We start from the raw sequence: 17,251 nt of genomic DNA on the forward strand, positions 1-17,251 counted from the left end.
ATGTGGTTATTTAATGTGGGAAATGGCTGGTTAGTTTAGTTAAGTCCCCAATAATTGGTTTAATTAGTGTTTTAGTTGCTGTGTGCTAATTCATTAAGCCATGCTTAATTCATCATGGAAAATGCAAACTGACAGTCATTATGCCGAAAGTAGGATTACTACTTAAAAGAATTGCGCTGCTAAAACAGTAACTGAATGACGATGCTTCCTTATACAGGATGATCCTGGCCCAGATCTTTAAATCAGATTACAACTCTTTGAATAAACCCAATGACCACCTTCCAGTGCTACAGATGCTGGGTTATCGAGGGTGCTGGATTATATTAGTTCAAAGACAATGGTGATTAGAGCTTTTGGCCTCTTCAGACAGCAGGGTGTTGGGAGTAGACAATTAAATATCTTGATATTATTGAAACTCAATTGTTCACTACTCCATCTTTATGAAACTAATTAAACAAATCTACAATGTCGCAAACATATTAGCTGTACTTAAAGCTTTGAACCTCAGTGAAATGTAAAGTGTAGTGTTTGTACTATGCAGACATAAAAGTAGGATATACAGTTACAAAATGGCTAAGAAGTATAATAGCCCAGATTTTTGTGTAGTTAGGTCAACTCCTTAATCTAGATTTGGTAATCTTTTTGAAAGGTAAGTTCAACAGGTCTTGCCCATGCACCCTTTGCACTTCCATGCCCTCTCCATGGTTTCAATGCCTCATCCATTCCCATTCCCCCAATAGCAATGATCCACATAATAATAATGGCAAGAGTTGAAATGTTGAGGTAAAAAAAACACCGGATCAGAAAACGTCTTTGAAAAAAACTGCCGGTCCCACAACCCTATTCAAGTGTCATTCGGAAAAGGCAATGGTGGTATCAATAACAGGCTTTAACCACTACACACCTCTTAACCTTGTCCAAATAATATTCTGACATCAACAGCAAGAGATCACAGTAAAATACATACTTACTATAACTGCATAGCGATGTCAATCAAGCAAAGTAAAATCTTTACTCAGTAGTAAAAACAGAACCCCTGTGGATCTAATGCATTTGAGAGTCTTGAAGTTCAGGTAAACATTCAGAATGAGGCTATCTGGGAACTGTTTCAATAGAAACAATTGGAGCACAGGTGGAGAACCCAGATGTTTGGCCATCTGTTTCTCAAGCATTTAAGAAGCTACTTATTTGATCTAAATCTCCAAATCTTCTGTCCTGCAGTCACCGATTAAGTAATTATAGACAAAAATGGCTATTTCCGAAATAGATAATTCAAACTTCTACTGGGTATTATTAATGGGCTTTTGTGATTAAATATGTTTTGAGCAAAACAGGGTTATACAAAGATGAGAAATGCTTGGGAATATATTGCACAGGTGGTGAAATTAGCTTCCAGGTCTAAGAATAGAGATAAACTAAGGTAAAAAGTATGCATCTTTTCTATTTCTTCTGAAAGTTCCTTAATCAGGGATCCCTATTTCCTATGCTGTTTAAAATGAAGGCTGACCATATAATCTAGATTAACATCCCTAGAAAATGTAAGAATCCTTCCTGTTTATTTCCTTTGTTCCCATTTACTTTGTAAAAAATAAATTTAGAGCACCTAATTATTTTTCTTTTCCAATTAAGGGGCAATTTAGTGTGGCCAATCCACTTAACCAGCACATCTTTGGGTTGTGGGGGTGAAACCCACGCAGACATGGGGAGAATGTGCAAACTCCACATGGACAGTGACCCAGGGCTGGGATTCGAACCTGGGTCCTCAGCGGCCAGTAATCCCAGTGCTAACCACTGCGCCATGTGCCGCTCCTTTGTTCCCGTTTACTTTATTATTTTGGTCCGTGGACCCATAATCAGGATTTGCAGAAGTTTCAAAGTTTGAGTAGCCTACTTGCTAGGACACTGTGTTCGCAGGTTTTGTATTTTGGAAGGGAGAAGCCAGACTTTTCGGCACCGAGTGGATCTTAGGAACCAGCTTTGGAGGGACTTACTGGAAACCGCTGACAGTGTTCTGCCTGACGACGGTCAGTGATTGGTTCCTGAGTGATGCTTTCTGAGAGAACTTGGCAGAAGAGTTTAGACTTGAAAGTGAAAGGAACTCTGTCTGTCTCTCTCTCTCTCTCTCCTGCTTTGGAAGTTAAAGAACTGCTGTGTTGTTCTGAAAGCAGTGAGTGCCTGGCACATCCTTTGCTGTGAACTTGAAATTATGCTGAGTCTGCAGAGAAAGTAGACAACCTTGCCAAAGAAAACCATCTCAAGCCGAGAAGAAAAAGTACCAAAACGAAAGCCTGAACTTCGGAAAGATATTGACTGGAAGTCATCCCAGTGCATCATGGATCCTTATCCTTTTATTTTATTGTATTTCCCTTTCCACCATAATTTCCCCTGTGTTGTGTGTGTGTAATTGTAGAGAGTGGGGCGAGTTCAGAAAGAGATAGTAGATCATCATTACATTTTCCGTCCATTTCATTATAATAATGTACATAATAAAAGTGGGTGAATGTGTGTCGGTGAGAAAAGTGACCTGAGGAAGGAGCTGTGCTCCAAAAGCTAGTGATTCGAAACAAACCTGTTGGACTTTAACCTGGTGTTGTAAGACTTATTATTGTGCCCACCCCAGTCCAATGCCGGCATCTCCACATCATAATAAAAGGTTACTTGTGTTTTAAAGTTGCAAATCTGGTGACTAATTTATATGGCTCAACCAAGGACCTCCGGTATTTTAAATAAAACCTAATTTGACCTGTGTTGTGACTCCGGGTCAAGTGGGGCTGGAAATGACCAGGGTTTTGTGACAGTAATAGTGGAGGAGTGATACACTATTGAAGGTACCTGCTTTCAATTTAGTTGTTAAATTCAAGCTTTCATGAAATATTTGTGAGACAAGGTAAAGATGAAATGTCTCACCCTGTTTGTCCAAACTTTTGCTCGAGGGCCATATTTGCATATTTTCTCACTCATGAGGTCGATGAGCAAATTTCAGGAAGATAAGGGCCGGGATTCTCCGAGCCCACGCCGGGTCGGAGAATCGCCGTCCTGGTGGGGGGTTGGGGGTTGGGGGTGGGGGGGGGGGGGGGGGGGCAACTCCGGGGGGTCTCCACGGCGGCCAGGCCCGCGATCGGGGGCAACTGATGGGTGCGCTAGTTCCGGCGGGGGCCGATGTGCCTCCGCGCCAGGCCCCTGTATGTTGCCTGCGGGCCGGCCGTGGCGGGCCGGCTTTCCGCCCCAGAGCAGCGCACAGCACTCCGGCACCGTTCTAGCCCTCGAGGACGGGGAGAATGACTGGGCCTGGAGGCCTGTTGACGCCGGCGTCATCACTTGGCTGAGATTTCGCAGAATCCAGGCCAAGGTTTGGCACAAAAATAAACTGATTAAAAAATAAGAGGTTTTAAGAATAGAAACAATTGCTGAGCAAAAGTACAGCAATGTCATCACAATAAATTGTTAAGTTGGAAGAGGGTAAGTAATGATTAGCGTGTGAGAGAGTGAGTGTGGGTATGTGCGTTACTGTGTGGTGGGAAGAGTTGAGTGAGAAACCTGAGACTGGAAATAAGGCAGACTCACACTCACCCGCATATACTCACTCAGTCTCTCCCACCCATACACCAATTCTCTCCCCACAATCCATCCACCTGCTCCCACCTACACACACACACACACTCACTCTACCCTCCCCACACACACACACCCATTCACTCTCCCAACCACACAAGCATTCATTCACTCACACACACATCCACTCCCATACCCAGGCACCCACTGCTATACACTCACCCACACACACTCACTCTCACCCATACACACACCCACTCACTCTCAGCCACACACACACTCACCCACACACACTCTCACCCACACACACTCACTCTCACCCACTCCCTCACTCTCACCCACACACACCCACCACCACACACTCACTCTCACCAACACACATTCTCTCTCACCCACACGCACTCACTTATTAACACTGGCACACATTCACTCACTCACTCTCACCAACGTACTCCCAACCGCACTTGCTATGGCAGAATCTCTTCCCTGGCCCAACAAAACCCTTGGGCCCTCACTCGATTTTCTGGGCTCCAACTCAATATCCCGGGCCCTTCCTTGAACCTGCTCGGCCGGGCCCATCTTCAAACCTGATCTCCCAGGCACTGTCTCGAACCTGCTCTCCCGAGCCCTACCTTAAACCTGCATTCCTGGGCCTGCCTCCAACCTGCTCCAGGGTCCCTGCCTCCAACCTGCTCTCCTGAGCCCTGCCTTAAACCTGCTCTCCCGAGCCCTGCCTTAAACCTGCTCTCCACAGCCCTGCCACCAACCTATTTCCAGGGGCCCTGCCTTGAACCTCCTCTCCCAAGCTCTGCCTTGAACCTGCTCTCCCGAGCCCTGCCTTGAACCTGCTTTCCTGGGCCTTGCCTCCAACCTGCTCTCCCGAGCCCTGCCTTAAACCTACTTTCCTGGGCCCTGCCTCCAACCTGCTCCCAGGGGCCCTGCCTCCAACCTGCTCCCAGGGGCCCTGCCTCCAACCTGCTCTCCCGGGCCCTGCCTTATACTTGCTACCAGGGGCCCTGCCTCCACTCTGCTCTCCCGTGCCCTGCCTCCAACCTGCTCTCCCGAGCCCTGCCCCCAACCTGCTTCCCGAGTCCTGCATCGAAGCTGCTCTCCCGGGTCTCGCCTTGACCTACTTTCCCGGGCTCATCATTGAGCCTGCTCTCCCAAGCCCCGACTCGAACCTGCTTTCCCGAGCACTGCCTTGAACCTGCTTTCCCGAGCACTGCCTAGAACCTGCTTTCCCGAGCACTGCCTTGAACCTGCTTTCCCAAGCACTGCCTTGAACCTGCTGTCCTCGACCCTGCCTCCAACCTGCTCTCCGAGGCCCTGCCTCCAACCTGCTGTCCGGGGCCCTGCCTCCAACCTGCTCTCCCGAGCCCTGCCTCCAACCTGCTCTCCCACCTCCAACCTTCTCTCCAGGGCCTCGTCTTGAACCTACTTTCTCGGGCCCATCATTAAACCTGCTCTCCCAGGCACTGACTCAAACCTGCTCTCCCGGGCCCTGACTCGAACCTGCTCTCCCAGGCCTTGACTCGAACCTGCTCTCCCAGACCCTGACTCGAAACTGGTCTCCCAGGCCCTGACTCGAACCTGCTCTCCCAGGCCCTGACTCGAACCTGATCTCCCAGGCCCTGACTCGTACCTGCTCTCCCAGGCACTGACTCGAACCTGCTCTCCCAGGCCCTGACTCGAACCTGCTCTCCCAGGCCCTGACTCGAACCTGCTCTCCCGGGCCCTGACTCGAACCTGCTCTCCCAGGCCCTGACTCGAACCTGCTCTCTCAGGCCCTGACTCGAACCTACTCTCCCAGGCCCTGACTCGAACCTGCTTTCCGAGGCCCTGACTCAAACCTGCTCGCCCGGGCCCTGACTCAAACCTGCTCTCCCAGGCCCTGACTCGAACCTGCTTTCCGAGGCCCTGACTCAAACCTGCTCGCCCGGGCCCTGACTCAAACCTGCTCTCCTGGGCCCTGATTCAAACCTGCTCTCCGAGGCCCTGACTCGAACCTGCTCTCCCAGGCCCTGACTCGAACCTGTTTTCCCGGGCCCTGATTCAAACCTGCTCTCCGAGGCCCTGACTCGAACCTGCTCTCCCAGGCCCTGACTCGAACCTGTTTTCCCGGGCCCTGACTCGAACCTGCTGTCCTGGTTGTGATTGGAGGAGCATCTCCAAGAATATTCTTCCATAGAAACTCTGTTTGACCAGTTTGAACCTGTTTGACCAGTAATTTTGAAAACTGACACCAGGGGCTGCACAAAGGCCCCGGAGCCTACTTCTGCCAGGACTTGGCCACAGAAGGTGCATTAATAACGGGGACAAATGGGCTGATTAAATACCTATAAATCCTTCAAATATGCCCATGGCAGGCGGTAAGAATCGAGGAGTTTCCTGGTCAGCCATCTGCGTTAGGCACCAGTAAACCACTGAAGTACTTTGCCAAGCATAACCATGGACCAATCACAGAAGTCAATGGTCGCCAAAACTTCAGAGTATGGTAACTGAAGAAAGAGAAGGGATTCTCTGAGGGTTAGTATGGAAATCGAGTGTTTCACTTTAGTGTGGATATCTTTACTGTAGCAACTATCGTGAATAGAGGAAAAAATTGCCAAAGATGGAAGCGCAGGTGTCCACCGATAATGGGGATGATGGCCTCCCTTCCCTGTCTGAATGTGAAAGCCCATATATACAAAACAAGTAAGTGGTCCTATTCTTCATTTGCTTCTAGCCACGGAATCATGTTTAATTCTCAGTGCTGCTTGACACTCAAACCTGGTTGCCTCTGTTCTCAACTAAAACCTGAGTGCCATACAATGTCAGGAGGGCAAGTGAAAAACTAACATATTTTAAATCATCCCATTTTTATCCTCAGTTCATCGATTTGTGAAGTCGTGAAGTATATTGTCAAAATTGTTGCACCCTTGAGGAAGTTAAACAGTGCTCGATGTTTTGGATGTGTGTAACCAAAAAGACAAAGCAAATCTATATAATTTTATAAATGTAAATCATTATTTGATCACATTTTTAATGTTTCATGCTGTTTCTTTCACAGAATGCAGTGACAGGGAGTTCAAGGAAGTTGTATTGAGCCTAAAGGACTGGTTCAAAGTGCTACACGAAAATGGAAACCACAACAAAAAGGCTCGTGGGATTCAGAGGCAAGCCAAGGACAGAATTAGTGAGTGCCTACACTTTTTTTGAATTGGACTTAGTACATGTTTAGAAAATTGCAAACTTAACATATTGTGCTATAATTGGAAATACTACGGGGGCGATTCTCCGCGGTGCGGACCAAGTGCCCGCGACGTCGGGTTTCACGACGGCGCGAACAGGCCCCGGGCACGACCTATTCTGGCCCCACAGGGAGCGCCAGCACGGTGCTGAAGCGGTTCACGCCACTTCAGCGTCCTTACGCGGCACCAAATGGGCACCGCGCCAACCCGCGAATGCGCAGTTGGGCCGCGCCATCCTACGCATGCGTGGGAAACTTCTTGCGCGTGTCGGCCCCTCAACAACATGGCGCCGGTGTTCTGGGGCCGCGCGTGGAAGGAGGTAGGCCCGGGGGGGAGAGGCCGGCCCATTGATCGGTGGGCCCCAATCACGGGCCAGTCCCCATCGGGGCCCCCCCCCCCCAACAGGCTGCGCCCTCCAGCGTTCCCACAGAGTTCACGCCGGCAGCGACCGGGGTGGACGGTGCCAGCGGGAACCTGTCGTGTTGTAGCGGCCGCTCGGCCCAACCGGGCCGGAGACTCGCCACTCGCCGTTTGCGGTGATTCTCCGAGGGGCACGGGCGAATCGCGCGCCGCTGGTTTCGGGGGAGTGGGAGAATCGCGTTGGGGGGTCGGGACTGCGTGGTGCGTTTCATGCGGTGCCCCGGCGATTCTCCCACCCGGCGTGAGGGGGGGGGGGGAGAATCGCGCCCTACATTTAACCATCTACCAAATAAGCATTATATTTTTGAACAAATTCATTCTTTAAAATGTTCTACTCCTCTCTCAAATGATTTCATACTACAAGAATATACATTTGTGACATTGAGACATGCAAACTTTCATTAGGCTATTTGATAACCAATTTTCAAGTATAAACCTAGGGCTCAAGCTGCTATTCCCCAGTTGTCGTTGTCTTTCCCCGAGCTACCATTATCCAGTATCCATCTCTCCTGTCTGTGAACTTTTTAAATCTTCAACTACTAAGTGAACTGCAATTATTTTAATGAGGTTAATTAATTCCCAGATTGATTACTTCCCTTTAGAATATTTTGGGAATCATCCCAAAGTCTTGAGTGGAAATCACAGCTGCTCTCTGTGGAGAATGTTCTATTGTGGCCTCTCATGTCAGCCTTGGCTGGGTGGTAGTACCCTCATTTCTGAGTAAGAAAGTCACAGGCTCATTCCCCACTCCAGAGACGTGAATTCCTTCAGGCAGGTCATGTGGACCAGGGCTAAGGAGATCATAAAACTGACCCTCCTCGCCATGAGGCCTGGGAGATAAAATCCCAATCGGCCAGTCAGTCTCCTAATCAAACATGGTTGTAAGCGCCAGCTAGCTAGCTGTTTTTCAGCTGAACCATTAAACCAAGGATGTGAACATTCAAGCTCCCATTGGACTGTTTGAAGAAGAGTAGGCAAGTTCCTCCTCTGTCCTGGACAACACGGGCTGGATTCTCCGTCCCGCCACGCCAGATTTCTAGTTCAGCATGCCGGAGGCATGCTCCGTTACGCCGGCTGGTCAATGGAGTTTCCTATTGTGGAGCAGATCCACGCCGTCGGGAAACCCCCGGGCTGCTGGCAAATTGGAGCATCCCGCCGGCGGAGAATCCAGCCCCACCTATCCCTCGAACAACACCATTAAAACAGATTGTATGATCATTTCGTTAAATGCTTTTGTTGGATCTTGGTGTGTGAAAAGTGCCTGTTTTGTGTGCCTACGCTACAACACTTCAAAATTGGCTGCAAAGCAATTTGGGACATCCTGAGCTGTTCAAGGCACTTTACAAGTTCAAGTTCTGTCTTTCTTTCGAAGGACATAACAGGTGGAAACCCTGGGATCGCCTGGTTGCATCCCCAAACACAACGGCCGAGTTTCTCTAATCTGAGTTCACCCTGCCGCTGCTGCCAACAAGAACGGAGAATTTGACCCTCAGCCAAAGCTCCATTCACTGCAGTGGGACTAGAGAATTCCACGGGTGAGAGCGATGGACAATTCCGGCCAACAGCCTGAAGGTTTGCCAATCGCTGGTCAGAATTTAGGGTAATAGGTAATTGGAACAAAAAAATAGTGGAATTTGATTTCATCCTAATTTTTAGCACCAGCCAAGAATGCGCAAAATTTCTTGGCCAAAAGAATTTCAGATCCTAGCTTTTCCTGTAATCTAAAGTTGGAACATGGGTGTGATTATTTGCAGATGGAGACTGATATAGTGGCACAAATATCCATAGCTGAATTCCCAATTTGTGTTCCAATTTCACAAAGCTCTGTATCAACAGTAAATTACAATCCTATTTATATTTCATCACCAGCAGGGAGATTAAACATAAACACCACATCGATAAATAGGCCTCTACATGTCTTTCGATACTGCTCAGTGTTGCTTTTAGGATCCGAGATTCTATGCTGCCTGCACAGACTCTGTGCAGAAGGAGCAGAACATCTCAGTAATTTGCATCTGGTTTGGATATTGCATTAGGGGCGCAAGAGGCTTCTGTTGCTCATTGCACAAGCATCATTGGAGTGTTTTGCATTCCAGCGAAGCATTCAATCCTCTAGCAATTGCGTTACTTTGTGCTTGGGGTTCAGCGCCATTTGATGCATCAAAGAAATGGTGGAGCAGCAGGCTGTGCAGCCATCCACTGGTACATCTTAGAAGTGTTGTAGGTTTTAAACTTAGAACTATCTGCTACATATCCTGCCAATTTTTCTTTATGGAGAAAATAATTAGGTGGGGTGTTCAATGGCAGGCAGGAGGTCTTGTGGCACAGTGGGTAGCGCCCCTGCCTCTGAGCCAGAAACTCCAGGTACGAGCCCCACCGCGGCACTTGATGGCCAAGGAAGGTGCGTTCATAATGCATTCAAACAGGTTGATTATGTCATCCTGCACATCCTTCCATCATGCAAATGGCTGACAGTGAGAGCGGGAGAGACTCCTGGTCAACCACACTTGATGTGGAGTGGTGCCTCACAAGCTATAAGCTCCTGGCGTTAAACTAAGCGACCTGTTCCGTGAATTACAAGCTGTATAGACAATTAAAAGTCTACCTTGTACACCACTTGGTGCAGGAAGAGAATTGGAATTGGATGGATTAATGGAAGCTCATCCATCACCACCTGCCCAAGAAAGTTTAAATGTAATCCTTGTCTTCATATCTATCTCTGGTGAACATATTGATTGTTCGTTGTCGTTTTTGATTTTGTGAACTTACTGGACCCTTGAAATTTTTGGGTGTAGATTTTTAATGTTTAATTAGGAAGATGTTTATTCAGGATTTTGGCATCTCAACTCTTAGTCATTCAGTCACCATTCCTGAACGGGGACCTTGACCTGCATGATGAGCATTCATTTCGGGACTTTGTCAACTCTTTAAAAATAGAGAAAAGGCAGGAAGGGACAGAGACGAATAAGAGGAAGAGGCATTGCATGGTTTAGCAGCACTCCCCAGACGAAGATGAAGCTACAAAGAATACACTGGAGAACCATTTCTGGACCAGATGTCAATGTGCTGAAGGTGAAATCTGCCAAATAGTGAAAAGGTTATATGAAAGGTGTGTGCAAATTCTGTTTTAAAATGTACCTCAGTTAGCTATGGAGCTAATAAAGGTGAAAATCTGTATACATTGTATTTTTTAATGGAATGTGGTGCGTCACTGGCTAAGCCAGCATTTTTTGCCCATCCCTAATTGTCCTTGAGAAGGTGGTGGTAAGTTGCCTTCTTGAACCGTTGCAGCCTATGTTGTGTAGGTACACCCACAGTGCTGTTTGGAAGGGAGTTACAGGAATTAACCCAATGTCAGTAATGGAATGGCAATGTGGAGCTGGAGGACAAAGTTAGGGTCTTAAATGAATACTAAGAGGGTAATGTACCAGAGGGTAATGTTCCCGTACCAGCCTCCCTGAACAGGCGCGGGAATGTGGCGACTAGGGACTTTTCACAGTAACTTCATTTGAAGCCTACTTGTGACAATAAGCGATTTTCATTTCATTTTAATTTCATAATGCATAATCTGCAGGTTTGTGCCAACTGTAAAAATTGTTCTGTCATAGGGTTATGTTCCATATAGTGCATGATTGGTGAGAGCCTTTATTTGCCCACGTTGACATCGGATGTCAAGCTTCTCATTATATGTATACTGCAAGTCAAATTTTGCAAAAGTATTTTTCCAAACATTCCCCTTTTGACAGAAAAAAAGTGCATGATGATGTTTCGGTGTTGCTGTGGTAGATGTTGCTTCTGATCTCCTGTGCTTGTTTGAACATGGTTGTCCTCTGGGACTGAAGGTCATTCAGTTTGATGATTGGGTGGCAATTACATTAGCTGTTTGCTAGAAGGGGAAGCTTCTCTGGTTGGGAGTAGATAGTTGAGATTACGATGATAGATCAGGTCATTCTCTTTTACCTGGTATCGTCGAGATGACAACTTCTCCATGCAAGCCCTAAATGGGCTGTCAGTTGGACTGTTTTTCTTCAGTCCGTTGAATGTTTGCACTCCAACCCTCAGCTTTGGGAATAATTTGGCAGCTTTATCAAAATGAAATTTTGGCTTTCTGTCATTTCACTTTAACCTTGTCACTCACTCCTGTTACTATTTTTGGCTTCAGTGGTTTTTTTTAGTTTTTGGTAGAGTTTTCTAGGTGTGGCATAATAATTGCTGGACTGGATAACTATCCATGACTTGAGTGGGTGTGTTCACTGATTGTTTTGTTCACATCTGTGCTGGATCTACTAGATTGTTTGATGATTCTTTTGGCAATTTTCACTGCTGTGTCGCAGCCTTTCCTTTCTCTTGAAGATGTTAGTGGTGAATCTTCCAACCATTCCTGAAGTGTTTGAATTCTTTATTTGTGAACTGAGGACCATTGATGCTCATCATAATATCGAAAATGCCATGACAATTGAAGACGCTCTGTATTTCACTGGTAATCATTGATGGCAGCTGATCCAACTCCCAGTAGTCTGAATAATCTTGGTGACAATATACTCACTTCCTGTGAGAGTAAAGATATCTTCTCCAAGCTTTATCCATAGTCTGTCTGGAATGACATGAGAGGTTCTTTTGTTTGCTCAGCATGATGTTCATTGCTAACACTGTACTGACTCGTGGTTCAAAATCTCATTGTTCATAGGATAGCTTGCATGGATATGCTTCAGCATCTATTTTTTAATTTCTTAAGGGAGATGAGTCCTAGATCCTTTGTCACGTTGAGTGGCTATTTCGTGTCTTATATCCAGTACTCTCTTACAGCGACAAGTATATTTCTAATGGTTTCAGGCCATTCTTTCATCACAGCTTCCTGTAGCACATGAAGGGTTGCATCTCATCGCATACTTTGCTTGATCTGAGAAAATATGTGTATGTCAGGTTGAATGTTTCAGCTGGGTTGATGACTTCCAGAGTATGTCATGCAGTTACTTGTAACACTTTGTATTAACCCCATCAACTTCCTTCAAAGAGAGACCAGCTCTCAACAGCAGGTCGGCGATGTACATCTGCTTCCTTGGATGAAGAACTTACCTTATGAAGAAAGATTGAGCAGGGTTGGGCCTATACCGATTGGCATTTAGACGAAGGAGAGGTGATCTTATTGAAACATATAAGATCCTCAGCGGACGTGATAGATTAGATGTTTCCACTTATGGAGGAAACTGCAATGAGGGAACACAGTTTCATAATACGAGATCTCGCTTTTAAGATGGAGAGGAGGAGGAGGATCTTTCCTCTCAGAGGGTCGATAGTTTGTGAAATTCACTTTTTCAGAAAGCAGTGGAGGCTGGGCCATTGAATTTATTTAAGGCAGAGCTTGACAGGCTTTTGATAAATAAGGTAGTCAACGGTTATGAGGGCAAATAGGAAAGTGGAATTAAGGCCACAACCAGATCAGTCATCATCTTATTGAATGCAGGAGCAGGCTGAAAGAGCCAAATGGCCTACCCCAGCTCCTAAGTCCTATGGTCCTATGTTCCCTTGCTTGTACTTCACTTCCAAGTGACATCTCTCCAAACAAAGTAACATTCTTTGCAAACTCTTTTGAGCAGATAGAAGTAGTTTGAAAATTATGCTTTGAAGTGGCCTGTGACCAGACTCTACAGTCGCTTTCTCTCTCAGAAACAGTAACTGGCTGAAAGGGTGACGAGCAAAGGCATTCTTTCTTGATCTGTGCACAACATTGTTCAGTTTGCATTAGCCCCCTTGAGTGCAAACAAAAAGGTTAGCCTTGCTGCAGGTGGGTTGCTCCAAATCTATTTTCACTGTCAGCACACTAGGGTGACTTCATTGTTGACATCATAGTACCTCTGCACTGCCGCTGTCGTCACTAGCTGTTTGATGTGAATGAAAACTGCTTCTTGTTTTGTGCCCCAGTACCACTGTGCATCCTTTACAGTGAGCTTGTGTAGAGGTTCACACTCCGACAACAGATTGGGGAAGAACATGTCTAAGTAGTTCACAGATCGAACAAATTGCTGCAGCAGCCTTCACAGCTGTTAGTTGCTACATGGTAGCAACCTGCATGGTAGCAACATGGTAGCATGCTGCATGGCAGCACGGTAGCATTGTGGATAGCACAATTGCTTCACAGCTCCAGGGTCCCAGGTTCGATTCCGGCTTGGGTCACTGTCTGTGCAGAGTCTGCACATCCTCCCCGTGTGTGCGTGGGTTTCCTCCGGGTGCTCCGGTTTCCTCCCACAGTCCAAAGATGTGCAGGTTAGGTGGATTGGCCATGATAAATTGCCCTCAGTGTCCAAAATTGCCCTTAGTGTTGGGTGGGGTTACTGGGTTATGGGGATAGCGTGGAGGTGTTGACCTTGGGTAGGGTGCTCTTTCCAAGAGCCGGTGCAGACTCGATGGGCCGAATGGCCTCCTTCTGCACTGTAAATTCTATGATAATCTATGATCTCTGCTACAGCACACCTTATCAAGATCAGGGCGAATTCCTCTAGTTGTTAATCCATAACCTATGTACATGACTTCAGTCAGCGTCACCTGCAAATCTTTCTTATTCAGTTTCACGTTCATCTGGTGAGCTCTCTCCAGCAGTCTCACTGGATTCCAATCATGGTCTTTTTTTAAAATAACCTATTTGTCACAAGTAGGCTTACATTAACACTGCAAAGAAGTTACTGTGAAAATCCCCTAGTCGCCACACTCCAGTGCCTGTTCGGGTACCCTGAGGGAGAATTCTGAATGTCCAAATTACCTAACAGCACGTCTTTTGGGATTTGTGGGAGGAAACCGGAGCACCTGGAGGAAACCCAATTTAGATGGTCGATTTAGATGAGGAAAGATGAAAGAATGCTTGAATGGAACAGAAACACTGGCTTGGACTGGTTGAGTTGAATGGCCTATTTCCATGATGTATATCCGATGTAAAATCACAACATAATATTTCACTTCTGATGTATCTTGTGCTCTTCATTCGCTAGTATTTCTTTTTATTTCTATTCAATTAATTTCTCTAGGTTTGACTATTCTAACACACTACATGTTGTCCACCCTCATTCTGCCATCCACTGACCTTCAGATTAAGTGTGATAAACATTGTTCCGGGTGCGGCGATGACCAGCTGAGTCGCACATTTCGGCAGCTCCCTGTGAAACGGACTTTTGGGCTCTTGATAGGAGCCCCAACGGCAATTTTGACGGCTAAAAACACTGTGCGGTAAACCAGAAGGGAATCCCCCCTGGATACGGATGGAAAAAGGAGAGGGAAGTGGCCAGATTGCAGTGGATCCTTTAGAACAGCGGCAAGGAAGGCAAGCAAAAACCAAGATGGCGTCGGAAGGTGGCAGTTTAACATGGGGCCCTGAACAACAAGAGTTCTTGAAATGCTGTGTGGAAGAGATCAAAAAGGAAATGAAGAAAGAGCTGTTGGCCCCGATACTACAGGCGATCGAAGGGCTAAAGGAGGAACAAAAGACCCAGGAGCGGGAGCTTCGGGTCGTGAAGGCAAAGGCAGCCGAGAATGAGGACGATATACAGGGCCTGGTGGTGAAGACGGAGACGCAGGAGGCACATCAGAAACGATGTGTGGAAAGGTTGGAGGCACTGGAAAACAACGCAAGGAGGAACAACCTGAGGATTCTTGGTCTTCCTGAAGGTGTGGAGGGAGCGGACGTCGGGGCATATGTGAGCACGATGCTGCACTCGTTAATGGGAGCGGAGGCCCCGACAGATCCGTTGGAGGTGGAGGGAGCATACCGAGTGATGGCGCAAGGACCGAGAGCAGGAGAAATTCCCAGAGCCATAGTGGTGAGATTCCTCCGTTTTAAGGATAGAGAAATGGTCCTTAGATGGGCGAAGAAAACTCGGAGTAGTAAATGGGAGAACGCGGTGATCCGCGTTTATCAAGACTGGAGTGCGGAGGTGGCGAGAAGGAGGGCGAGCTTTAATCGGGCCAAGGCGGTACTTCATAAAAAGAAGATAAAATTTGGAATGCTGCAACCGGCAAGACTGTGGGTCACATATCGAGAGAGGCACCACTACTTTGAGACGGCGGATGAAGCGTGGACTTTTATTGTGGAAGAAAAACTGGAATGAGCGGGTTATTAAAAAGAACGTTCGAACAAAGTGGTGGGGCGAATGTGGGGGGCAAAGAGGGGTTTTATGTACTAATCCTGCGATGCGGTAACTTTTCTCTCTCCCACAGGTGGTGATGGGGGGAGGAGGGGAGGTGGAGGAGATGGGGCGTTGGCCATTGGGGGCGGGGCCAAGGGAGAAGCGCGGGCTTGGTTCCCGCGCTATGATAATCATGGCGGGAATAGAGAAGCAGGAAGGAGGGGGCGTCGCACGGTGCGAGCCGAGGTCACGGGGGGAAGCCGAGGTCAGCCAGAGTTTGCTGACTTCTGGGAGCAACATGGGGGGAGTAATTACGCTAGCGGGGGATCTAGCGGGGGGGGTGGGAGGGGGGAATTACTGGGTTGCTGCTGCTGGGGAGAGGGGGGAGCTGGTATGGGAGAGGATGGGCGGGGGGGGCACCGCCTGGGGGAGATACAGCTGCGTGGGAACCGGGTGAGGAGCTGGAAAAAGGTGATGGCTAATCGACAAGGGGGGGGGGTAGGAAGCCCCCCAACTCGGCTGATCACGTGGAACGTGAGAGGGCTGAACGGGCCGATAAAGAGGGCACGGGTACTCGCACACCTTAAGAAACTTAAGGCAGATGTGGTTATGTTACAGGAAACGCACCTGAAACTGATAGACCAGGTTAGGCTACGCAAAGGATGGGTGGGGCAGGTATTCCATTCGGGGCTAGATGCGAAAAACAGGGGGGTGGCTATATTAGTGGGGAAGCGGGTAATGTTCGAGGCAAAGACTATAGTGGCGGATAACGGGGGCCGATACGTGATGGTGAGTGGCAAACTACAGGGGGAGACGGTGGTTTTGGTAAACGTATATGCCCCGAACTGGGAGATGCCAATTTTATGAGGCGGATGCTAGGACGCATTCCGGACCTAGAGATGGGAAAGCTGATAATGGGGGGAGATTTTAATACGGTGTTGGAACCAGGGCTGGATAGGTCGAAGTCCAGGACTGGAAGGAGGCCGGCAGCAGCCAAGGTACTTAAAGATTTTATGGAGCAGATGGGAGGTGTAGACCCGTGGAGATTTAGCAGACCTAGGAGTAAGGAGTTCTCGTTTTTCTCCTATGTCCATAAAGTCTACTCGCGAATAGACTTTTTTGTGCTGGGTAGGGCATTGATCCCGAAGGTGAGGGGAACGGAGTATACGGCTATAGCCATTTCGGATCACGCTCCACACTGGGTGGACTTGGAGATAGGGGAGGAAACAGGAGGGCGCCCACCCTGGAGAATGGACATGGGACTAATGGCAGATGAGGGGGTGTGTCTAAGGGTGAGGGGGTGCATTGAAAAGTACTTGGAACTCAATGATAATGGGGAGGTCCAGGTGGGAGTGGTCTGGGAGGCGTTGAAGGCGGTGGTTAGAGGGGAGCTGATATCAATAAGGGCACATAAAGGGAAGCAGGAGAGTAAGGAACGGGAGCGGTTGCTGCAAGAACTTTTGAGGGTGGACAGACAATATGCGGAAGCACCGGAGGAGGGACTGTACAGGGAAAGGCAAAGGCTACATGTAGAATTTGACTTGCTGACTACAGGCACTGCAGAGGCACAATGGAGGAAGGCACAGGGTGTACAGTACGAATATGGGGAGAAGGCGAGCAGGTTGCTGGCACACCAATTGAGGAAAAGGGGAGCAGCGAGGGAAATAGGGGGAGTGAGGGATGAGGAAGGAGAGATGGAGCGGGGAGCGGAGAGCGTGAATGGAGTGTTCAAGACATTTTATAAAAAATTATATGAAGCTCAACCCCCGGATGGGAGGGAGAGAATGATGGGCTTCTTGGATCGGCTGGAATTTCCCAAGGTGGAAGAGCAGGAAAGGGTGGGACTGGGAGCACAGATCGAGGTAGAAGAAGTGGTGAAAGGAATTAGGAGCATGCAGGCGGGAAAGGCCCCGGGACCGGATGGATTCCCAGTCG

General features: G+C 47.9%; 1 protein-coding gene across 1 annotated transcript in view; it reads left to right on the plus strand.

Annotated features, from left to right (window-relative positions):
- LOC140408558 (testican-3-like) overlaps positions 1-17,251 on the plus strand; it is a 959,832-nt gene that overhangs the window by 876,212 nt on the left and 66,369 nt on the right. The window contains exon 7 of the mRNA XM_072495933.1: positions 6,602-6,727. Coding sequence (XP_072352034.1) covers positions 6,602-6,727 — 126 coding nt within the window. The remainder of the gene's footprint in view (positions 1-6,601; positions 6,728-17,251) is intronic.

This window comes from Scyliorhinus torazame, chromosome 3, assembly GCF_047496885.1.
Source record: "Scyliorhinus torazame isolate Kashiwa2021f chromosome 3, sScyTor2.1, whole genome shotgun sequence".
Taxonomy (NCBI): Eukaryota; Metazoa; Chordata; class Chondrichthyes; order Carcharhiniformes; family Scyliorhinidae; genus Scyliorhinus; species Scyliorhinus torazame.